Genomic DNA, 25,605 nt, shown 5'->3' with positions numbered 1-25,605 from the left:
CCCCCTGCCCAGGGCAGGTGGAGAGTCTGGGACTTCAGGGCTCCCCACATCAGCCCGTGCTCCCTGGGAGACTCTTACACTACCTGGTTCCAGCTTCTGGCCTGGCCAGGGGGTGGGGCCTCAGGGGAAGAGGAGGAGTGGGGGGCGGGGCCATGGAGGGGGGCGGGGCACCTGCATGTGTCCTGCTTTTGCCTTTTGAAAAGGTGGCCACCCTAGCTGAGTATGAGTGTGTTACTAGAGAGGGATAATGCTTCTCCATCGGCCTGTATGTAATAGATGGCTTTTCTCACTTGGACAGGATGAAATCGAGTTTGGCTACATACATGCTCCTCACAAATGCTTCCCTGTGGTTCTGGACTCTCCCAGAGATGGGGGCCTGAAAGAGTTTCCCATCAAAGAGATTCTGGTAAGAGCAGCCTATCTGTTTTGCAAACACGTTTGGTCTCTCTCGTACTGTCTCCTGGCAGAGGGAGAGGCTTGTGGTTATCAATGAGCATCTTCTAGGCCAGCTGACAAAAGAATAGGAGCCAAATACTGAGGCCCGCTATACAGGCAAACTAAGACCACAGGAATTTGCCTGAGTGGGACTGGGATCTGCCTAGCCTAGAATCCCATGGACGTCAGGGGTCTGTGTCATGGATCCTGAAGCAGGACTGGGCCCTGTGAAAGCACTTGGTGATTTCCCCTCCAGTCTGGTGGTGTGTTGTGCTTTATTGCTACAAACAGGAATCTGATGCCTAACCCAGTTCTGGGTTTAAGATCTGTTTAGACCTTTCTCCAAAGGCTGCCCCCAGCTCAATTTCCCAGTGCGAAAGGACATAATTCTGTAAGGGTAGCTCACGTGGTGTCAACATTTCCTGCTTTCCCGGGGACCAGGAAACCTGTCTGATGGTTTCCAAGCCTCAATCTCAAATAGCTCTTTATGCTAAATCTATATTGATATAATTAGATTCTCGGATTTTAATGTATTTCATGTTGATAATGACAAAACATATTATAATATAAAATATTAAATGTATAAATCTTAAATATATGTGATATTAAATATAATCTTGTAAATATAACATATCATAATCAATGTTTTATAATATAAAAGTCAAAGAGAACTGAAACAAGAAAGGCCGAATGAAAGACTCCATTTCAATTTTGAATTGTTTCAGTGGAAAATTCATTGAAATCGACACGTTCCCATGAAACATTTTGATTTTGCTGAAACAGCTTTTTCCGCCGGAAAACAGTTTCTGTCTAAAAATTTTTTTGCTAAGAACCAAGAGCCAAATTCTCCTCTGCACTGTGACCGTGCAGCCGCGTTGATTTCACTGGGCTCCCGAAAGCATAACAGAGAATGTGGCCCCAGTATTTACCGTTTCAAAGAACTAGAGGAAATGGGTAAAAGAGAAACCGTGGAGGCTGGCAGGGAGACTCTGGAACAAGTTGCTACAAGATGAGTTTTTAATGCCATTTATTCGCTGTGCCGGTGACCGAGAGCGGTAACTATCCCCGTCTGTCCACTTCCAGCTTGCTGAGGCTTTTAAGTCATAGGTCATAGTTTAGTAAAGAATCATAGAATTGTAGGACTGGAAGGGACCTCGAGAAGTCATCTAATCCAATCCCCTGCACTTATGGCAGGACCAAGCCATCAAGGGAGATGTCCCATGTCCCATCACCCTTTCTGCTAAATCCTTCCTGGTCCAGGGACCAGCTACTCTTCTGCTTCACGGAAACATTCTGATTTCTCTCAGCTGACCTTGAACCCAGAAGGGGAGGGAACATCCCCAGTTCGCCTGCCCAGGCATCCCAGATCGAGGTGGTCATGGGATAGCCCTAATATCTATTTAAATTGAGGTGCCACAGTCATGTTTTCTTGCCACTGTTCCAGGGCAAGGTGGATTCCTTGATCCTGCTTATTTGAGGCCAAGGGCTTTTTTGTGCCCCTGTGAATGTGTGGCATCCCCTTCATAAGGAGAGGAAAGGAAAACCTACTAGGAGTCACTTACTCACTGGATCGGGCGGCAGTGGGGGGTGGGGAGGGAGGATGCAGCCAGCTGCCACGTGGTTGTTTTCAGGGCTTATCACCAGGGCTGGCTCTGGCTTTTTTGCCGCCCCAAGCAAAAAAAATGTGCAGGGTGGCCGGAGCGGCGAAGAAAAAAAAAACAAAAAAAAAATCCAGGGTGCAAAATTTCGATGCCACTTACTTGGCGGCTCGCGGCTGCCTCCCCCTGCCACGCTGGCGAGCCTCTGGGCGGGCGGCAGCTGCACTCTGGCTAGCGGGACTCCCTGCGCTGCATATGTGCCCCAGGCAGCGGAGTGCGCGCCCCAGCTAGCGGGGGGGAGGGGGAGGGAACGGGGGGGAGAGAGAGAAGGGGGGCTGCCAGGGCTTCCTTCAGCTGGGGCGCTCGCCACTCGGGCCCTCCTGCTGCACCGCCTGCCGGGAGAGCTCTGCGCCGCTCCCGCCTGCAGGTGAATTGAAGGTCGGCGGGAAGGGAAGGACGCGGGCTGCCGGGCTTGCTGCAGACCTGGCACTGGCGGGGGCAGACGGAGCCCACAGTCCGCTCCCAGCGGGGCGCTCCCCTCCTCCGCACCGCCGCCCCCTACAGGGCGGCCAGAGCGGCGAACCAAAAAGAAAAAGAAAAAAAAGGGCGGCCGTGCCCCCCTAGGATTGGACGGAATGCCGCCCCTTAGAATCTGCCGCCCCAAGCGCGAGCTTGCTCGGCTGGTGCCTGGAGCCGGCCCTGCTTATCACTGCTGAATGTAAAGGGCCAGCTCTCAGGAAGATAGGCTGGGAAAGGTTCCCATCAAAGCAGGGACTCTAGCCTGGGGAGCTAGAGTAGAGAAGAGGCAGCTGTGTGTGCAGAGACGGGCTTGAATGCAAGGCATCTGGTTGAGAGACACCCCCAGGCTTTACATGCTGGAGCCCGGTGTCTTTTTTTTATTCAGATGGGTATTCTGGTTCTGTTATAAAAACTGTAACCCCCCTGCCTCTCAGTGCATCTCCTGAGCAGCTCTGAACCCTCTGACCCACCACCCACAGCCAGATCCATCCAGAGATTGCAACAGACAGCTCCAGCCGAGGGCTGGCAAAATCCTTGTCGGCATCTAGCAATGCTATGGCATGGGGGGGTCAAGCAGGGAGCTTTCCACAGCCATTCATTCTTGCTCGGTGGTTGGATTCCTATTTGTTCTATAGAAGGTGCCCAGATCTGAATTCGTGGGGGGCGGTTTGGATCCCAAGCCAATCGCAGCAGGCCCATCTCTCGGGGCAGCTGGTAACCGGAGAAGAGAGCAAGGCACCACAGAACGAACACAAGCGGCTCCCTTCGCTATGGGTCCACTCTGAGAAGGTTAATCGCTTTTAAATGCATTGAACTATATCATTTACTGTGCCTCCAATGAGTACAAAGTCCTGGAGTCATCATGCAGGATGGGAATAGCACATTGACCATCTTCTTTGCAAATAACCCAGGCCACTACTTATCTCTGCCCCCCTGGATAAATTCTTTCCTTAGTATTTAGAGAAGCAATTTCAGCCTTGGGAGCAGCTAACATATTATATTCCCATCTTGTGCTTTGAAGCCTCACCTAATCCCCCTTCTATCTCTCCAATCTCATTTTCCAGCTGGCACGATTTAGCCCCACACACTTTCCCCCCCGCCCAGCGAGGCGTGTGCCTTGCCGTGAGCCTTCGGGGACCCACACCACGAAAAAGAGATGAGAGGGAATTAGCCTCTCGGAGTGAAACTGAGCTTTGCTGGAGCTGATAGGGCTTGAATGCTCCCGGGGCAGTGGGGATGAAATGGCCGTGGGGAGGAGAACGATGGTGTACCGGAGATTGGAGCCTTGCGGGCAGCATCCCTTTCCACTGGGCAGTAAAACAAAGAGGGTTAGCACCTCTTACAGACCCAGTCCCTTCCCGCAATAACTGAGCAATTTCATCGGGATGAGAGAGGATGGCCAAAGCCACAGAGCAGGAGTTGAGCCGCCCCAGAGTCACTTCTCCAATCTAGGATCTGGGGGGAGACACACACACACACACACACACACACTAATGAGCTCCCCTTTGGCAGGGAGGGAAGAACTGAATGAGCTACCTGGTGGTGGATCATCTGCCCTGGCCATCCCCAAACAAACAGAGTACAGGCAGCCCCAACCCCTGTCCCTTCCCACCACCCCCACAAAGCAGATCTGTGCTGGTTCTGCTGCAGGTGGGGCCCTCTGAACCCGTTGTATTAGCCCCCGAGTCTCTTGTGCCATTTTAACCCACAGCTGAGAATCACACACGAGTGATAGGTTTCAGAGGGGTAGCCGTGTTAGTCTGTATCAGCGAAAAGAACGAGGAGTCCTTGTGGCACCTTAGAGACTAACACATTTATTTGGGCATAAGCTTTCATGGGCTAAAACCCACTGCATCAGATGCATGCAGTGGAAAATACAGTAGGACGTTATATATACACAGAGAACATGAAAAAATGGGTGTTGCCATATCAACTATAACGAGAGTAATCAATTAAGGTGGGCTATTATCAGCAGGAGAAAAAAAACGTTTGTAGTGATAATCAGGATGGCCCATTTCCAACAGTTGACAAGAAGGTGTGAGTAACCGTAGGGGGGGAAAAATTAGCATGGGGAAATAGTTTTTACTTTGTGTAATGACCCATCCACTCCCAGTCTTCATTCAAGCCTAATTTAATGGTGTCCAATTTGCAAATTAATTCCAATTTTGCAGTTTCTCGTTGGAGTCTGTTTTTGAAGTTTTTTTGTTGGAGTATTGCGACTTTGAGGTCTGTAATTGAGTGACCAGGGAGGTTGAAGTGTTCTCCGACTGGTTTTTGAACGTTATAATTCTTGACGTCTGATTTGTGTCCATTTATTCTTTTGCGTAGAGACTGTCCGGTTTGGCCAATGTACATGGCAGAGGGGCACTGCTGGCACTGGGGGGAAATACCCAGGACACAGCTGAACGCAAATGGCCTTATTAGTCTTGCCTTTCGTTCGTTGAAAACCCACTTCCTCCCCCTGCCAAAATCAGCGGCTGACTCCTTTGATCGGACCCGTTGTGAAACAAAATGGATGTGCAGGTGATGGAGAACAGTGACCGTGCCCCACACAAGGCATTTTTTCCAAGCAGACACATCCAGGGCATATTTTTTCTCCACTGTTTATATTTTAGAATTAGATTTTCACTCGGCAATCTTATAACATGCCACGTACAGTGATCGCCAACATGCTAGAGCCATATGCCTGTGGGCTCTTTGCAAGCCAGCGCCTATAGGATCAGCTCTGATCAGAGACAGAAATGCCATACGGCACCTCTGCCGTTTTCCAGCTGCTGGGATAAACCACTAATGGGATTTCAAGACCGTTCTATCTCCGGAAGTTTGAATAGCATAGCTGAGATTTCAGCAAAGCTTAGCTCCCTTTTATAGACCCCATGAGAGACCTTGATCCACTAACCTCAGTCAAGCAATATCCATTACTGGGGCCATCAATGAGCCTTCTGCAGCTCCCCCTCAAAAATGCAAATCTAAGTGAGGTTGTAAAGAAGGATCTGGCAATGACCAGTGCTTAGAGCACAGGGCTGGGAGCAAGGACTTTGAGGTTCTATTCCCAGTTCGGCCCTTTACTCATTTGGGATAAAACGTTCAAGTGGCTGCTGATTTTGGCTGCCTTGTTATTTGTCTGCCCAACTTGAGACCTCCAGGGTCTGATTTTCAGAGACACTGAGCCCCAGCACTTCCCACTGATTCCATTTGGAGCTAGGTGCACTCACAAGCTTTGAAAAGCAGGCACTGGGGACCAGATAGTCCAAAGAACTTAGCTCCCATTTAGGGGCCTAAATAAAGAGGTGAGATTTTCAGAAACACTCAGCCCCCTGCGGCTCCCTTTGAGAACAACAAGAGGTACCAGGTGCCAGGCAGTTATGAAAATCAGGCTGCTTAGGGTACGTCCACACTACCCGCCGGATTGGCGGGTAGCGATCGATCTTTCGGGGATCGATTTATCGCGTCTCGTCTAGACGCGATAAATCGATCCCCGTCGACTCCGGAACTCCACCAGGGCGAGAGGCGGAAGCGGAGTCGACGGGGGAGCCGCGGCCGTCGATCCCGCGCCGTAAGGACGGGAGGTAAGTCGAAATAAGATACGTCGACTTCAGCTACGCTATTCTCGCCCACAGTGTAGACCAGCCATTGTAGGCACCTAAATGGGAACTGAGCTCTTTTGGAAATCTGGCTCTAGGCGTCTCGAGTTGGGGAACCAAAACCTTGTGGCATCTCAAACCAATAGCCCCTTTGGCAAATGTTGGTCTTAACTCCTCGGTGTCTCAGTTCCCCCATGCATAAACTATATCATTTCCCCACCTTGGTAAATCGCCTTGAGATCCTCAAATGAAAGGAATGGTTGGTGCCAGGTGTTATACAAAGCAGCGGAAAGGCTAGCTGAGCAGGTTATGAGACCATGGTTCAGACCAGTGATCTCAGTGGTTCAGGAGCCAAATTAGCGACCGATATGACCCAAAAGAGCCCCAGTAGTGTGAATTCATTGTTTCATTTACTATAGTACTGTTCATATTTCCTCTCCATGGATCACCACCTTGTACTGGTGGAGAGGCTTGCGTGTCTCAATGACCCCAAGAGCGATGCTGCCTGGAGTCATGTACTCCCTTAGGGCTACCCATGGCAGAACGGTCAAGGGCGAGGTACCAGACAAAGTGTGATCCAAGAAGTCCCTAACGGCAGAGCAGAGGGAGGATAACTGCACAGTGGAGGTGAAACTGTTGTGTAATGTTACAACGGCTGTGAAGGTGGATGAAGGCTGCAGCAGATAGAGGATCTCCAATCATCATGGTGTCCATGCCATTGGTTTCAAGTCCTCTATCTGTCAAGGGTAGTGTGGTGCCTGTTGTGCACCAGTCTCCCCACTTTAAAAGAAGTCCCTCACAGGCATCTTCCAGTTTTTGGGGAAATAACATTTGCACAAGTCAAAAGTCTGGTGGCGATCGGCGAGTGGCGACGGGAACAGGACAGTGAAATCCGGAAGTTCCTAGTTACAGACCGACACACAGGTGGTGTGTGTGTGATACAGTCGTCTTGCTCGAGGATTGAGGCAGGTCGGTTTAACATCGATATTGCTGCTTTGTCCGAAACTAGAAGAGCTGATGAAGGACAGGTGAGGGAGGAGAAAGAAGGATACACCTACTTCTGGAAGGGAAAATCAGTGGTTTGAGCATTGGCCTGCTAAACCCACGGTTGTGAGTTCAATCCTTGAGGGGGCCACTTAGGGATCTGGGGCAAAATCAGTACTTGGTCCTGCTAGTGAAGGCAGGGGGCTGGACTCGATGACCTTTCAAGGTCCCTTCCAGTTCTAGGAGATGGGATATCTCCATTAATTAATTAATTAATTAATTTATTTATTTATAACCCCCGATTGCATGGAGTGGGCTTTGCTATAAAGAACAGGCTTGTAAGGTGCCTCTCTGAGGTACCAGTTGGCATCAATGAGCGGTTTATGACACTCCGATTGAGGCTCACCAAAAATCAACAGGCAACTATTGTGAGCGTCTATGCACCAACACTGGATGCCGATAAGAATGTAAAGGAAGATTTTTATTCTCAGTTGGAAACCATTTTATAAGATCAGCCTTCTGGGGGATTTCAATGCACGTGTTGGATGAGACTCAGATCTGTGGAAAGGAACAATCGGGAAAGAAGGAGTTGGCAAAAGCAATTCAAATGGAATTCTGCTCCTGACCAAGTGTGCTGAACATGAACTTATTATTATGAACACTCTTTTCTGACAAAAGGAAAAGTTCAAAACATCTTGGAGACACCCACGGTCAAAGCACTGGCATCTCCTCGACTACGTCATAGTTCGTGCCCGATATCGTAGTGATGTACTTCTCACAAGAGCAATGACAAGTGCTGATGACTGTTGGACTGATCATCGCCTTATTCGATATACAATGAAAATTAAGATCGCTCCCAAATGGAGGCTGCAAAAGAAGCAGGTCAGGCGCAAGTTGAAGGTTCAAGATTTGAAGGACCCTATTTAGCGTGACCACTTCCAAGCCATCTTAGAAGAAAAGCTCCCATCAGAGTTTCCAGAAGAAATTGAGGAACACTGGAGCCAGATGAAAGCAGTAATCATCAATGTCTGTGAAGAAACCATAGGCTACCAACCAGAAAACATCAGGACTGGTTTGACAAGAATGATGCTGAAACTGAGCAACTCATCAATGAGAAGAGAATGGCATTTCGTGCTTGGCAGAATGACATAAATTGTAATATAAAGAGAGAAGCCTGTGCCAAGGCGAGGGCGGAAGGCCAACGTAAAACCAGAGAACTCAAGAATAAATGGTGGACTGAGAAAGCGCAAGAACTCCAACTTCTCACGGATATCCACAATACATGTGATTTCTTTAGTGCCACCGAGGCTATTTATGGGCCAGTTTGCCATGGTCTGAATCCTCTTCGCGCTAAGGACGGAACCACACTTTTGAAGGACGACAAAGCCATCAATTCTCGCTGAAAAGAACATTTTGAAGATCTCCTTAACCGTAATTCTATGGTTGCAGATGAAGTCCTTGAGCAAATCCCTCAAGGACTATTTAGGGATGAGCTCGGAGACCCTCCTAATTTGTATCATAGAATCATAGAATATCAGGTTTGGAAGGGACCTCAGGAGGTCATCTAGTCCAACCCCCTGCTCAAAGCAGGACCAATCCCCCTTGGTGGCATTGTGTATGAGGTACACAATGCCACCAAGCAGATGAAGAACAACAAGGCAGCAGGTCTAGATAGGATCACCACTGAAATCTTTAAAGATGGTGGACCAGAGCTAATTTGGCAGCTTTACCTGCTTACCCTTAAAATCTGGATAAAGGAGGCGATACCCAGTGAAATAAAGGATGCCCTGAATTGTCACCCTCTTCAAGAAAGGAGATAAAGTGGATTGTGGAAATTATTGTGGTATCTCCCTCCTAGCCATTGAAGGCAAAGTTCTGGCACGGATCCTTGCAACCCGCCTTCTGCCCCTGTCCGAAGAAATTTTACTGGAATCACAGAGTGGTTTCCGACTACATTGTAGAACTGCGGATATGATCTTCACAGCATGGCAGCTGCAAGAAAAGTGTCAGGAGCAAAACCGACCACTGTACATGGCTTCTATTGATCTAACTAAAGTCTTTGACTCAGTGAATCGCCGTGCCCTCTGGACTGATAAATACACCAATGTCCTAAAATTGCTTCATGCTAACATGAAAGCGACTGTTCTGAGCAGCACTGGCTCCCAGAGTGAACCTTTCAAAGTACAAACAGGAGTCAAACAGGGCTGTATCATGGCTCCAACCATGTTTGCGGATTTTATTGCCGTCATTCTTTACCTAATTGCTGGGAAGTTTATAGCTGGCGTTGAAATCATTTACTGAATGGACAGAAAGCTGTTCAGGTTTAGCAGGCTGAAAGCCAAGAGTAAGATTTCCACAACATCTGTTGTGGAACTTCAGTCTGCTGATGACAACGCAATCTTTGCCCACTCTGAGAAAGATCTTCAAACTATCTTGAACGTGTTTGCCGATGCTTACGCATGTCTTGGTTTCACTCTTAATATCAAGAAGACTAAAGTGCTCTATCAGCCCTCTCCAAATGAGGTATTACATGCCCCATCTATCAAAATCAATGGAGTGGCACTGGAGAATGTTGATCATTACTTCTACCTTGGAAGTCATCTTTCATCCAAGGCAGATATTGATGCAGAAATTCAACATCGCCTGAGCTGTGCCAGTGTAACTTTTTCTCATTTACGGCACAGGATTTTTGAAGATCACGACATTCAAACAGACACCAAGCTTCTTGTTTATCAAGCCGTCATTCTCCCCAACACTGTTGTATGGGTCCGAAACTTGGACAACCTATAGATACCACTTGAAAGTCCTTGAGAGGCACCATCAACGCTGCCTTTGTAAGATTCTGAAGATCAAATGGGAAGACAGGTGCACCAATATTAGTGTTCTGGAAGAGGCAAAGACCACCAGTATCGAGGCAATGATCATCCATCCGCAATTCCGCTGGACTGGTCACGTTGTCTGGTTGCCAGACCATCGCCTCCAAAAACAGGTCCTGTCCTCTCAGCTGAAAGAAGGGCACCGTATCGTGGGTGGACAACAGAAGCATTATAAGGACTTGCTGAAGGACAACCTAAAAAGGTGTAATGTTGACATTGACACTTGGGAGACACTTGCCCAGGATCGCTTAAAATGGAGTGAAGTCCTAGATGGTGGTCCCCTGCATTTTGAACTTGCTCGCCGACAAGCTGAAGAGGACAAGAGGCGCAGGAGGAAGGAGACTGGTTTCCAGTCATTGTCAACAGCCTCCTGCTGAGCCTGAAAACATCTGCCCTCATTGTAATAGAACTTGTGGTTCAAGGATTGGCCTCATTAGCCACCTGAGGACCCATAACTCCCATGGAAGATGATCATACTCGGTAACGAGCGATCGCTCATCATTCATATTTAAACAGTGTGACTGGGAAATATTTTAGTTTATATATTATTCTCACAGCAAATAAGTTAATAACTTAGTGCAAGTTGATAACTTCATTGGTTAATAACACAGGAAAAGCATCCTGATTGGTTAATAGTTAAATTACACTGTGTTTTAATATCATGTGCTGCAAAGAGCCGCAGGAGAGGCATTAAAGAGCCACTTGCGGCTCACGAACCATCTGAGTAGCACTGGTTCAGACGGTGCTTTAGAACCTGAACTGCTTAAGCAAAAATAAAGCCTGAGCTCCCGCAGGAAAACCCTGGCAGGGGAAGGATTTCAGGCCCTTTCAGAAAAAAAAAAGTCCAAACAACTAATCTCTGGAAGTCTGCGAGAGGCTGGAAAGAGAAAGTGAGAGTTTCCTCTTCCCTGTAGTATAAAAGCAGGCTCCCTTCTCATGCTTCTAGAGTTAAATGTGCCCAGAACGTTAGGAGGAGTAAGCAGAAACCGGCCTGTTAAACCGACACGTCCGCATTCTCGTGTAAATCATTTTGATGACCCCCCAGAAATGGGGCCTACGGTGCGCGTGAAGGGATCCCTTTTTGCCAAGCGTGTCTCCCGGGCATAGTGTAAACAAGCCTGTGACCGTTCCAGAAAAAGAAAGAGATCCCGGAGGCACATCTCCAAGTGCGTATCCCATTATAACCAGCACTGTCCAATGTGTCCTCGTCCGCTCATTCAGACAGAGGCTTCCAAACTTCCGACTGTGTCTCACATCCTTGCCGAGTGCCCACAGACTTATTTCAACGGCAGGCTACTGGCTCTCCACCTGGCTGATGACGACGCCATCAAACGGCTGGCACCTTGCACAGAGGCTGGTATGCAGTCGTGGCAGTGAATGCAGAGCACTCCTCCTGGTTTAATGTGAGTGTAGAATTCTGTATTGGCAGCATTTTGCACAGGTGTCAATGACTGCACAAGATGCAAAGTAGTGGAGAATCAGTCCCCCCTAGCTGCACTCAACTAAGTGGCCCAAATTTATCCCTGGCATAAGTATAGAATCATAGAATATCAGGGTTGGAAGGGACCTCAGGAGGTATCTAGTCCAACCCCCTGCTCAAAGCAGGACCAATTCCCAACTAAATCATCCCAGCCAGGGCTTTGTCAAGCCTGACCTTAAAAACCTCTAAGGAAGGAGATTCCACCACCTCCCTCGGTAACCCATTCTAGTGCTTCACCACCCTCCTAGTGAAAAAGTTTTTCCTAATATCCAACCTAAACCTCCCCCACTGCAACTTGAGACCATTACTCCTTGTTCTGTCATCTGCTACCACTGAGAACAATCTAGATCCATCCTCTTTGGAACCCCCTTTCAGGTAGTTGAAAGCAGCTATCAAATCCCCCCTCATTCTTCTCTTCTGCAGACTAAATAATCCCAGTTCCCTCAGCCTCTCCTCATAAATCATATGCTCCAGCCCCCTAATCATTTTTGTTGCCCTCCGCTGGACTCTTTCCAATTTTTCCACATCCTTCTTGTAGTGTGGGGCCCAAAACTGGACACAGTACTCCAGATGAGGCCTCACCAATGTTGAATAGAGGGGAATGATCACGTCCCTCAATCTGCTGGCAATGCCCCTACTTGTACAGCCCAAAATGCCGTTAGCCTTCTTGGCAACAAGGGCACACTGTTGACTCATATCCAGCTTCTCGTCCACTGTAACCTCTAGGTCCTTTTCTGCAGAACTGCTGCCTAGCCATTCGGTCCCTAGTCTGTAGCAGTGCATGGGATTCTTCCGTCCTAGGTGCAGGACTCTGCACTTGTCGTTGTTGAACCTCATCAGGTTTCTTTTGGCCCAGTCCTCTAATTTGTCTAGGTCCCTCTGTATCCTGTCCCTATCCTCCAGCGTATCTACCACTCCTCCCAGTTTAGTGTCATCTGCAAACTTGCTGAGGATGCAATCCACGCCATCCTCCAGATCATTAATGAAGATATTGAACAAAACTCGCCCCAGGACCGACCCTTGGGGCACTCCGCTTGATACCGGCTGCCAACTAGACATGGAACCATTGATCACTATCCGTTGAGCCCGACGATCTAGCCAGCTTTCTATCCACCTTCTAGTAGGCTGAAGTCAATGAAGTTCCACCATGGAGTTGCAGCCCATGTTTGCACAGCTGCCTGCCAATTCTGCAACACTGCACTGCAGTGCATTAGCCAGGGAAAATGTAACTTCTTTATACCTAAGCCCGAGCAGCCTCTTCCATTGTCAGCTTTTCCCTTTCCCCTAGAATTTAAACCGTAAAGTTGCAAATCAGATTGTTACTCACATATCACATCGATGCTGACTTAAATGTGTGAAAGCAACGTGTATGCATATCAACGGCTTCTTGTGTTGTCCTTCGTAAACCACTTGCCACACATTCTTACCATACCTCTGGAATAGCAGTGAATGATTTTACTGCACTGTTAGCATTTATTTCCCTTTTCAATACTGCCGTGTTTCCCTGGTGCATTTGACCCAAAATGTCAGCAAATTATTGCGGGCAATGCAGATAGTGTGAAATTCAACCCCTGCAGAGCGTCATCCCAAGGCCACTTAAGTGCCACTTCCAGTAAGCCCTCAAAACAAGATGTAAGTGGGGCATAGACCTTGGCATGACTCTCTGCACAAGCGTGAATTTCATCCTTCGTGACCACATTGTACCATGGACATTTGCCAGCTTTCATCAAGAACTGCTCATTCACAGGTTTTCATCTTCCCTCTGCTAACACTCTGGGTATTTTGACCATCTGGAAGTTGGAGCAGTGTTGAATTGAGCAGGAGGACCTTTTCCCCTCTGCATGTCTGATTTTTTACAGTAAACCATTTTTCTGTGAGCTACAGCTGATTTGGATAGTCAGTAAAGGAAATCACAGCCACATGTACAGTAGGGAGAGCCAGTCTGGTTGCACACCACCGCATGCCAAGTGTCTGGGCCACTTGTACTTCCTTCCATACCTAAACAGGTCTGCTCACTTGTGCGGAGAAGAGTGAGGGCATCACGTGGAGAGAAGAGGGTCCCTTGCCATGTAACCCCCTCATCATATATCCCTGAAGGTTTGATTGTGTCTGCCAGTGCATGATGTCAGGGAGGCAGTTAAGCCATTGTATCTATGAGCATTGTGTGCGTCAAATGCCAAAGACAGAGCAGGTCCACCATTAATCCCTAGTGCAACATTAGCCCAGTCTATGCCTACTGCTCTAATTTTGGTAAATTAATTTTATTCATCTATGCTGAGTTCAGGAACTTTAGGAGCAATGGGTGTGTCTGGTAAAGACCACATGGGGTTGGGGCAAGGAAAGAGAATTCACTATAAACACTTGTGCTGACTGCTGTGTTCCCAGGGCCCGGACTTTGGCTACGTGACTAGGGAGCCTCTGTTCGAGGTTGTCACCAGTCTCGACTCCTTCGGCAACCTGGAAGTCAGCCCTCCGGTGACCGTCAACGGGAAGGCGTATCCCCTGGGGAGGATCCTCATTGGAAGCAGCTTCCCCACGTAAGAAAGAGTTAGTAAGATGGCATGTTTCACAGCAACCGGGGGTAGTAAGGATACCACTGTTCTCTGCTAACTGCCCATCTGTCTCCACACAGCTGGGTATATGGTGTGGGTATTTCTAGCCTGGGTAGTTCTAGATCTGTCTTGTAGGGTGATCTGTTAACACCTCATCAACAGATTCGGGGAATTGGTTTGGCCCGTTATAATTTTCCATCACTGGCATTTTTAAAATAAAAAATGGATGTTTTTCTAAAACATCTGCTCTAGTTCAAACACAAATTAATTCAGGGAAGTCCTCCTGCCTGTTTTACACAGGTCATACTAGATGATCACGATGGTCCATTCTGGCCTTGTAATCTATAAATCTACAAAGCGATGTTTGCAAAATCCAATTTGCCATTGGGTTCAAATCGTCCCTCACAATCCCCTCCAAAGAGCAACAGTGTTCGGACGCCTCTCCAGTCGTCAGTGACTGTGGTTTAGCAAGGTCACAGGCTGACTTTTCTTAGATGTTTTGGCCTGGCAATCGTTAGTTTCCAAAATTTTGCTATGAAATTTTATCAGCATCACCTTGGGGATGGATGTGTTAAGTGGGGCTTGGGCCTTGGGCTGTCTGTCTGCACAGGAGCGGACTGACCCTCATGAACATATTTGTTGGTGTCTTTAGAAAACTCTATTAACAAAGGAATTGTTAGCATCACCACAATCTCTATCTCTGCCGGGCCGGATGGGGATCGACAGGGCAGTCACGTTTTTGATTGCATCACTTTTTTCTTCAAACCATCGTCATCGTCACTTTGTCTCCGTTCTGAAATATATTTTCTTTATTTTTTTTGCTCTTTGGACAATCAACCATTAGATCTGCTGGGAGGAGGATGACCAAGGTGGTGAGAGACTTCCTCTATGCTCAGCAAGTCCAGTCACCTGTGGAGCTCTACTCTGATTGGCTGACCGTGGGTCATGTGGATGAATTTGTGACCTTTGTGCCCCTTCCTGACAAAAAGGTGACCTACCAGGTGGCAATTTTTCAAAGGTTACGAGGGAAAGGAACAAGCTTCAAACCCGTTTTTGTTGGAAATTTATCAAGCTCTTTGGGCATAATGTTTGACCCATCTTTGAAAAAATAAAACTGAAATGGAAAACTGCCCCTATTGTCTCAGGGCAGGGAAGGATGCAGTTCGTTGATCTATTTGCTGTGAGTGGCATGGGCTGATCTTTTCAAAAGCACCAGTCAGAGTTGAGTGTCTAAAGCCATGCCTACTCTACAGGGCCCATATGGTACTGCTAGGCAGGCAGAGACCTCAAGTGGAGATGCACTGTAAGCCATCAGTAGACGTTCTGCCAGTGTAACTACACCACCTCCTGGAGGACATTAGCTTTGCCAACAGAAGCACTCTTCTCTCATCATGGTCACATCTACACTGGGGGTTTTGCCAGAATAGCTGTGTCGGCTAGGAGGTGTGATTTCCCCCCGCCCCATATTCCCAGCCGACATAGCTCTGCTTGCAAAACTTTGTAGTATAGACAAGGCCTTTGTCCACTAGATTCCTTTGATCATCCCAGGCATTGTTCAGTCTGTGAGGCGCTAAGTGATATAAGACAGATGCAAAAGAAAACTCAACCTACTCATTTTTGAATGAACGAGAAAGGTCTAAAATGTGGGAGACTAAAAGCAGCTAGTAGCTAAAGTGGCCTAGGATTAATTGAGCATTTCCTGTGGGCAAGATGGTTTCAGTGGGTGCTGCAGCTGCTCAGCACCTCTCAGGATGCAGCCCAGGAAGAGAATAGTTTGACTGCAGTGACATCCAAAGAACGAGCTCATTGACCGACCAAAACAGAAACAAGTCAGGCCAGAAACAAATGACCAGAAATGTTTGCATCTAGAAATGTGTTCGATTCTTCTGCATGTGAAGTGAGTGCACGAGTGGAGCGGGTTCGCTGAATTTCCCTTGCTCTAGGACTCATTGCACTATAGGCGCCGACTTCTGCTCCCGCCGGTGGGTGCTCGACCCCGCTCTGCCCCTAGCCCCGCCCCCACTCCACCCCTTCCCCCAAATCCCCACCCCCGCCCTGCCTCTTCCCTCCCCTGCTCCGCCTCCACCCCGCCCCCGTTCCACCCCCTTTCCCAAGTCCCCGCCCTGCCTCTTCCCACCCCTGCTCCGCCTCCACCCCGCCCCCATTCCACCCTTTCCCCAAATCCCCACCCCCGCCCTGCCTCTTCCCACCCCTGCTCCGCCTCCACCCCGCCCCCATTCCACCCCCTTGCCCAAGTCCCCGCCCCGCCTCTTCCCACCCCTGCTCCGCCTCCACCCCGCCCCCATTCCACCCTTTCCCCAAATCCCCACCCCCGCCCTGCCTCTTCCCATCCCTGCTCTGCCTCCACCCCACCCCCATTCCACCCCCTTCCCCAAGTCCCCGCCCCGCCTCTTCCCACCCCTGCTCTGCCTCCACCCCGCCCCCGTTCCACCCCCTTTCCCAAGTTCCCGCCCTGCCTCTTCCCACCCCTGCTCCGCCTCCACCCAGCCCCCACTCCACCCCTTCCCCCAAATCCCCACCCCCACCCCGCCTCCTCCCACCCCTGCTCTGCCTCCACCCTGCCCCCATTCCACCCCCTTGCCCAAGTCCCCGCCCCCTCTTCCCACCCCTGCTCCGCCTCCACCCCACCCCCATTCCACCCCCTTCCCCAAGTCCCCGCCCCGCCTCTTCCCACCCCTGCTCTGCCTCCACCCCTCCCCCGTTCCACCCCCTTTCCCAAGTTCCCGCCCTGCCTCTTCCCACCCCTGCTCCGCTTCCACCCAGCCCCCACTCCACCCCTTCCCCCAAATCCCCACCCCCGCCCCGCCTCTTCCCACCCCTGCTCTGCCTCCACCCTGCCCCCATTCCACCCCCTTGCCCAAGTCCCCGCCCCCTCTTCCCACCCCTGCTCCGCCTCCACCCCACCCCCATTCCACCCCCTTCCCCAAGTCCCCGCCCCGCCTCTTCCCACCCCTTCTCTGCCTCCACCCTACCCCATTCCACCCCCTTCTCCAAGTCCCCGCCCCCACCTCTTCCCACCCCTGCTCCGCCTCCACCCCACCCCCATTCCACCCCATCCCCAAGTCCCCGTCCTGCCTCTTCCCACCTCTGCTCTGCCTCCACCCGCCCCCATTCCACCCCCTTCCCCAAGTCCCCGCCCCCGCCCCGCCTCTTCCCTCCCCTGCTCCACCTCCACCCCGCCCCCATTCCACCCCCTTCCCCAAGTCCCCACCCCGCCTCTTCCCCGCCTCCTCCCTTGACCGCGCTGTGTCCCCGCTCCTCCCCCTCCCTCCCGGAGTGCCACCAAACAGCTGTTTGGCAGCAGGCAGAAGTGCTGGAAGGGAGGGGAGGAGTAGGAACACGGCGTGCTCAAGGGAGGAGGCCAGGGAAGCTTGGCTGCCGGTGGATGCGGAGCACCCGCTAATTTTTCCCCGTGGGTGCTCCAGCCCCGGAGCACCCACGCAGTCGGCACCTATGCATTGCACAGCCATTCTAATGGACAGTTCAGTCCTCTTTGCCACAGCTGCTAAGCAGACACCTCCTTAGTTCGTCTTTTGACAGAAGCGGCACGTTGGCCTTAAGAAGATTTAGCGCAGCTGGTCTTTACAGATGACTCTTGAGAGCTTTGTAACCGGTGTTAGCGATTCCAAGGCATGGGAGGAAGTGTATCGGGTTCAACGCAGGCTGAAAGGCTCTGGGTGCTTCTTAGCTTGGGAGGATCCGAGAAACGGCACCAGCGATCTGTGGGTGAGGTACAATAGGGAGGCTGTGCCCAGAGGGGTAAAGTAGAGGGAGTTAGAGTAACCTGGCTCTTTCCCATTAGCTCCCTTGGCTCTTAGGGGCAGTCCCTGACCAGGAGCAGTTTGTGTACGGTGTGGTGGACCGACTGCGTGTTTGTTACTGAGTTGTAAGTTATTATGGCTGCTCTTGAGTATAGTTATTTAGTGCTTTCCTCTTCGCGAGTCCCTTCCTCACCTTCCTCCCCGCCTTTCTCCCAGCAATTCCGGATGCTCATGGCCAGCACGTCGGCCTGCTACAAGCTCTTCCGAGAGAAGCAGAAGGAGGGCCACGGGGAAGCCACCATGTTCAAAGGTAAGTTACTACATACCTGCTTCCCGGCAAAAAGAGGCAGTCAGTAATGGAAGACAGTATGGCCTAGTGGGGAGAGCAAATAAGGGCGCTAGCAGACCTGAGTTCCATTCCCCACCCTACTACTGACTCACTGTGTGACCTAGTCACTTAGCTGCTCCCTGCCTCAGTTTCCCCAGCTGTAAAATGTGGCTACAGGTACTGGCCCTCAGTGACTGGTGCAGAGCCATATATTACTGCACACCCCCAGGCTCAGGAGACTCTGACTGTAACCCAAAACTGAAACATTGTGTCATCAGATAGGCCTTTCTGTCTGTGGAATAATTACTTTGAACGGCACATTCTATCGGAAGTGTTCCAAAGTATTTTTTTCCCTACAGATGCATCTTATTTCATGGGGGTAGGCAACCTATGGCACAGGTGCTGAAGGCGGCACGCAAGCTGATTTTCAGTGGCACTCACAGTGCCTGGGTACTGGCCACCGGTGCAGGGGGCTCTGCATTTTAATTTAATTTTAAATGAAGCTTCTTAAACATTTTTAAAACCTTATTTACTTTACATACAACAATAGCTTAGTTATATATTATAGACTTATAGAAAGAGACCTTCTAAAAAGGTTAAAATGTATTACTGGTACGCGAAACCTTAAATGAGAGTGAATAAATGAAGACTCGGCACACCACTTCTGAAAGGTTGCCGACCCCTGTTTCGTGTCTTTATTTTCTTTGTGCTTCAGGACAAGCTAAAGGAATTAGCACCCCTTTACAAAGAAGGGGATCTACAGAATGTTGATCTGGCACATAGAATGTACTTGTGTTTTTGTTTGAAATGTATCCAAAGTACTGTCGTTTTCATCAGATGAGAGAAATCAATTAGGTCTCCAAAAGGGGCATCTAAAGTGCTGGGGGGCGGGGGGGTTCCCCAAAGAGAGGAGAAGATTTGCCACACTGGATGAGGTGATTCAGTCCATCAAGACAGACATCCCGCCTCAAGATGCATCAGTGGGAAAAGCCCACGATGCACCTGGCCAATTCATCAATGATTTCCGAGGGGGAGTAGGAAAGGAATTCTTCCCTAATTCCGGAAGTGATTGTCTTACGCTTGTCAGCACGCATGCCGGTTGTTAATTACCATAAGTTATCCAGCCCCCGGTATTTGACTGTCTCTGACCTCTGCAGCAGCCGATCCCACAAGATAACCACCTGCTGAGGGTGGAATTCACAAATGTCCCACTCAAGCCCTATTTTGAGAAGTGGAGTGGGACTTCGGTGAGGCATATGGTTTGAGTTGGCCCTCTGCATGGGGTGATTTTCCCCCTGGGTGAAATGCCATTAAATCTCCGGATTACTGTGTAACATGGAGGCCCTGAGACAATGATATATGGACCCATGAACAGTAGATATTTTAATGCTTCTGCTGACCCAGCTCTTGAAACTTGGTCCATAGTTTGCAAACTGCAGATTTTTTTTGTCCAGCAGCTTTTCTCCCATATAGGGCCTGAAGTGCCTTGATTTATTTTGTGCCGGCTCTGCCAGGGACTTAATCTCTCATTTAAAATGAGGAAGATTACCGAGATGGTGCAGCTGTTGAATAATGTTCATGAGCAGTAAAGGCGTTAGATGGCTCATAACACACAAAGCAGCACTGACATTTCAGATTCTTTGGACTGAGCAGTTGGCTTGGACACCTTCTAATTATGAGTTCTTCCCTTAGGATGAAATTCACCCTACTGCCAGGGACAAATCAAGTGCACCACTTAAACTCTTCAACCCATCTCTGATGCAGGCCTAGGTACTGACACAGCTCCCATCACCATAGTTACTGAGCGTTTCATCCTCACAACACCCATGTGAGGTAGAGAAGTATCATTAGCCATGGGGGGAGGGATAGCTCAGTGGTTTGAGCATTGGCCTGCTTAAACACAGCATTGTGAGCTCAATCCTTGAGGGGGCCATTTAGGGATTTGGAGATTTAGTTAGGGATTGGTCCTGCTTTGAGCAGGGGATTGGACTAGATGACCGTCTGAGGTCCCTTCCAACCCTGATATTCTATGTGAGGCCCAGAGAAATTAAGGGCAACATTCTCAGGATGAGCACAGCTTTTAGGTGCCTCTGGTTTTGAGGACACAGCTTTAGACCCTGCTCACCTAATTTTTCACAATTGTTTAGCTCCTACAGCCCCAGACGAAGTCCACAAGAACCCTGGGTGCTCAGCACCCCTGAAAATGAGCATCTCCAGCCGGGCACCCAAAATCACTGGCCACGGTTGGGAACTTTGGCCTCGTGGGTTGTCTACATGGGGGGGAAAGCCCAGAGCCACCAGCGTGCGCTAATTCCCACGTGAACACTTCGGAAATATATTAAGCTAAAGTGCACAAAGAGTGTCCACACAGGGAGTTAATTCACAGTAGTTAATGTACTTTAAAGTCACACCCTATCTTACTCCACACTAACTTCCCTGTGTAGACAAGCCCTTGATGACTTGTCCCAGGTAACATAGTGAGGCAGTGACAAAGTGGTACCAGATGACAGAACAAGGAGCAGTGGTCTCAAGTTGCAGTGGGGGAGGTTTAGGTTGGATATTAGGGGGAAAAAATTCACTAGGAGGGTGGTGAAGCACTGGAATGGGTTACCTAGGGAGGTGGTGGAATCTCCTTCCTTAGAGGTTTTTAAGGTCAGGCTTGACAAAGCCCTGGCTGGGATGATTTAGTTGGAGATTGGTCCTGCTTTGAGCAGGGAGTTGGACTAGATGACCTCCTGAGGTCCCTTCCAACCCTGATATTCTATGATTCTATGAAAGTTAGAACTGACTCCCGATCTCCTGAGCTGCTGTGCAGTGCCTTGACCACTGGACTTTCCATCCTGATTCCAGAAACCTCTGCTTATATCAACTGTTGTAAAACAGAAGGCATGGCTCACCTGTCACTATGGGCCTGCTCCAAACCCATGGAAGATGGGGGCAGGGGGGAGTTGTTCTGTTGACTTCAGGATCAGGCCCTGTGTCCTTTATAATTATTGATGGACCTGAAATAAATTCCAAGTTCAGGGTGTTCTTATCCAGGGGGTTGGTTTGACTCAACTTTATTCATAATTTTAAATACCTTGATCAAGGCCCCTGAAACCATCATTCTATTATAGAGTGCTTGCTTTGGCTCTCATTTCATTAATCGGATGGCTGATTTTGTTTTCTCTCTATAGGTTATTCTGGGACAGACACAAAACGGGTCACCATTAACAAGGTCCTGTCCAATGAGGTCATGGTGCAGGAGAACCAATACGTACAGGTAAATAGCTACCGAGGGCTGACCATGGGGCTGTGGCATGTGGAGGACATCCCAAAAGGCACTTAGGTGCTGCTGGAGGGCAAGGGGAAAAAAGAGAGGTGATATTGTCCCATTGAGCAAATATAGATTCATAGATGCTAGGACTGGAAGGGAGCTCGAGTCCAGTCCCCTGCCCTCATGGCAGGACCAAATACTGTCTAAACCATCCCTGATAGACATTTATCTAACCTACTCTTAAATATCTCCAGAGATGGAGATTCCGCAACCTCCCTAGGCAATTTATTCCAGTGTTTAACCACCCTGACAGTTAGGAACTTTTTCCTAATGTCCAACCTAAACCTCCCTTGCTGCAGTTTAAGCCCATTGCTTCTTGTTCTATCCTTAAAGGCTAAGATGAACAAGTTTTCTCCCTCCTCCTTATGACACCCTTTTAGATACCTGAAAACTGCTATCATGTCCCCTCTCAAGAAACATAGCTGGCAAGGTTGAGCTAGTGGAAGCACAGGGTATCATTGCGGGAGTTTGCAGAGGCAGCATTTTCATTCCCTAGCGGGAGGACTGATGAAAGGAAACCTTCCTACTCTCTTGGCTGGCAGACAGTCACTGCAACGGGGTGAAACTGAATGTCCTGCAAAAGACAGGAGATCAGAATGGATGATTCATAGAATCATAGATTAGGGTTGGAAGAGACCTCAGGAAGTCATCTAGTCCAACCCCCTGCTCAAAGCAGGACCAACACCAACTAAATCATCCCAGCCAGGGCTTTGTCAAGCCTGACCTTAAAAACCTCTAAGGATGGAGAATCCACCACCTCCATAGGTAACCAATTCCAGTGCTTCACCACCCTCCTAGTGAAATAGTTTTTCCTAATATCCAACCTACACCTCCCCCACTACAGCTTGAGACCATTGCTTCTTGTTCTGTCATCTGGTACCACTGGTAATAGTCTAGCTTCATTATTTTTTTAAACCCCCCTTCAGTAGTTGAAGGCTGCTATCAAATCCCCCCTCACTCTTCTCTTTTGCATACTAAATAAGCCCAGTTCCCTCAGCCTCTCCTCATAAGTCATATGCCCCAGCCCCCTAATCATTTTTATTGCCCTCCGTTGGACTCTCGCCAATTTGTCCACATCCTTTCTACAGTGGGGGGCCCAAAGCTGGACACATTACTCCAGATGTGGCCTCCCCAGTGCCGAATAGAGGGGAACAATCACTTCCCTCGATCTGCTGGCAATGCTCCTACTAATGCAGCCCAATATGCCATTAGCCTTCTTGGCAACAAGGGCACACTGCTGACTCATAGATTCTAAAGCCAAAAGGGACCATTATGATCATCTAGTCTGACCCATGTATAACACAGGCCAGAGGACTGCCCCAACATAATTCCTAGAGCAGATCTTTTAGAAGAACATCCAATCTTGATTTTAAAATTGTGTGTGATGGAGGATCCACCATGACGCTTGAAAACTTGTTCTAATGGTTAGTTACTCACACCATTAAAAATTGACACCTTATTTCCAGTCTGAATTTGTCTAGCTTCAACTTCCAGCCATTCGATCAGGTTATATCTTTTTCTACTAGATTGAAGAGCCCGTTATTAAATATTTGTTCCCCATTTAAGTACCCTGGTAGGTCAAGTCACCCCTTAACCTTCTCTTTGATAAGCTAAATTAATTGAGCTCCTTTAGTCTATCACTGTAAGACATCTTTTCTAATGCTTTAAGCATTCTCGTGGGTCTTCTCTGATGTAATGAACCTTCTGGCCTTAAACACCAGGGACAAGGGAGTGAAATAAGCGAATCTTCAGGTCTCTAAGAGGGACCTGGGCAATAAGTCTCCAGGCTCTTTTGGGGTCTCCCTACCTGCTTCGAGAGTCGAGGCCGAAGATAAATGTGGTGATCCTGTGTGCCAGCTGTCTGGAAGTTTTCACGCTGCCTCATTCCTTGAATTTCTTGTGGGGATCTTGCACTGCTAATGCAACTGCACCTTAATCATGCTAGAGAAGCAAGCCGATTTCAGTAGAAGTTGAGGTCATCTAGTCCATCCCTCTGCACTGAGGCAGGACCAAGTACACCTAGACTATCCCATACTGCAGTTCCACTTGTTGGATCGACTTGTGCTTGCCCATATTAACCCTCTGATTATCCTTCTTCTCTTCCCCCCTTCCCTCCCCCCCCCACCCCAGCGCTGCATCGACTGGAACAGAGACATCCTCAAGAAAGAGCTGGGGCTGACTGAAAAAGACATCATAGACCTCCCGGCGCTCTTCAAGATAGACAAGATGGGCAAAGCCATGGCGTACTTCCCCAACATGGTGAGAGAGGCCCGTCCCCTGGTACCAGTTGGCTCAGTGCCCCACCCATTCTGTTTCAATGTGCATAGGGCGCCAGTCATGATTGCTGCAGAGGCACAGGCAATATAAATTCCACGATATGTGCAAAATGTCCACAGACGACACTGAAATGAACCACCAAACCCAAACCACCCTTCTCCTGAGAAGAAACCCTAGGGCCAACGTTTTCTAAAAGACTCCCTGGTTTCTGGGTGGCCAATTTGGGACTCTGTGGGTCTGATTTTCAGAGCTACTGAGTACCTGCAGCTCCCACTGACTTCATTAGGAGTCCCAGGTGCTCAGCCATTCTGAAAATGGAGCCCATGGTGTCTCCTGTTGGGCACCCAACAGTTAGTGATTTTTTTTTTTAATTTAGGCCTAAATAAATAGACTGACCTGGCCCCTTGCCCACAAACTCAGCAAACGAAGGGTCTTGCAGACCAAGGAAAGGGAAGCAAATCTCAGAGTTAAGAGCCCCCTGTTCAGAACACGTTAGCCTTAAACTCTGATGTTCAAACCCAACTTGAGTAGGCCAGTGATCAACTGTCAGGGTAAAGTGCAAAGGAAGGGACAGAGTAAAAGATACCATATCTGTGACCTGAACCATAAAGTGCTAGATTTATAGTGCTAGATCAAGACTATGTCTGGTTGGGAATTTTCCGATGGAAATTTTTAAAAATCAGAATTTAAAAATGGTCCATCGATTTGCTGAAACCAAAACTGTTTGTCGGAATGTAACAGTTTCTACTCAACTTTCATTGGGAAATGTTTCTCATGTCCAGAATGGAATTTCTGGTCAAAACCAGAGAGACAGCCGCATTACCAACTGGTTAGAACAGGGATTTTTCCCACATCCAGGTGAGTGCCATAGCCACCAGGCTATTCTGGTCTCTTTTGTTTTTTTGCAAACACTTCAAAAGGTCACAGTTTCATCCTGACCCTGAACAGGAAAAAAATTTAAATCGTAAACATTTTCGCAGGACGGGAAAACCGTTTCCCGCCCGTCTCTCATCAGCACCTTGCATTGCACCCGGAGGCCAATGGAAAGCAATGCAGTCTCCAAAGCACATGAGTCATGTGCTCTATGGATGTTTGTTTTGACCTGTAAGTTCCTCAGGGAAGTTATGGAGGGACAGCAAGACGTCAGTTTTACCTTTGCTTCCTACCTCGGTTACTAGCCTTTTTTATTCCATATGTTAAGGTGACATTTCAATCAAAACCCCACACATGCCTTGGCATTGGCTCACCTGAAATGCAACCCTTGATCTCCTCCCTCATTGCACAGGTGAACATGATTGTCCTATCTAGAGACCTGGGAATCCCAAAGCCATTCGGGCCAATCATCGAGGGAGATTGCTGCTTGGAAGCACATGTCCGCTCTCTGCTGGAACCACTCGGGCTGATGTGCAGCTTCATCGACGACATTTCGTCCTACCATAAGATGCTGGGAGAGGTCCATTGCGGCACCAATGTCCATCGCAAGCCCTTCTCCTTCAAGTGGTGGCACGTGATTCCCTAGCCGCCGAGCAGGTTGAGATTCCTGCAGTCGAAGCTCACTTGGACATTGCTTTTTTTATTGGTTGGTTAGTTGGTTGTTTGCTTGAGGTTGGTCAAGTTAATCGCTAGAACTTTGGTATGGAGTCTCGGTGCCTTGCTTTGGCGGCTCTGTGTGTGATGTGTTTCACCCATTAGATGGGAAGGTCCTCCAGCTACCCGCCATTCTAGTTTGCATGCTGCAGGTCCCAGCCCATTCCATCCTTGGTTTTTTCAAGCCCTTGGAGGTTATGGCAGCTGGAGGTTGCACTGATCAGGGGCATTATACCAAAAAAATATTTATAGAAACTATGGTAGCAAAAGCCATCTTCTGCTGAGTT

General features: G+C 49.0%; 1 protein-coding gene across 1 annotated transcript in view; it reads left to right on the top strand.

Annotated features, from left to right (window-relative positions):
• LOC135893482 (protein-arginine deiminase type-2-like) overlaps positions 1 to 25,250 on the top strand; it is an 81,675-nt gene extending 56,425 nt beyond the window's left edge. Inside the window, exons 10-16 of the mRNA XM_065421310.1 lie at positions 299 to 406; positions 13,862 to 14,013; positions 14,873 to 15,017; positions 18,027 to 18,120; positions 21,315 to 21,400; positions 23,585 to 23,713; positions 25,017 to 25,250. Coding sequence (XP_065277382.1) covers positions 299 to 406; positions 13,862 to 14,013; positions 14,873 to 15,017; positions 18,027 to 18,120; positions 21,315 to 21,400; positions 23,585 to 23,713; positions 25,017 to 25,250 — 948 coding nt within the window. The remainder of the gene's footprint in view (positions 1 to 298; positions 407 to 13,861; positions 14,014 to 14,872; positions 15,018 to 18,026; positions 18,121 to 21,314; positions 21,401 to 23,584; positions 23,714 to 25,016) is intronic.
• Positions 25,251 to 25,605: the final 355 nt, after the last annotated feature.

The sequence above is a fragment of the Emys orbicularis genome, chromosome 22 (genome assembly GCF_028017835.1).
Source record: "Emys orbicularis isolate rEmyOrb1 chromosome 22, rEmyOrb1.hap1, whole genome shotgun sequence".
NCBI classification, from domain to species: domain Eukaryota; kingdom Metazoa; phylum Chordata; order Testudines; family Emydidae; genus Emys; species Emys orbicularis.
This window is presented reverse-complemented; position numbering and strand designations above follow the sequence as displayed.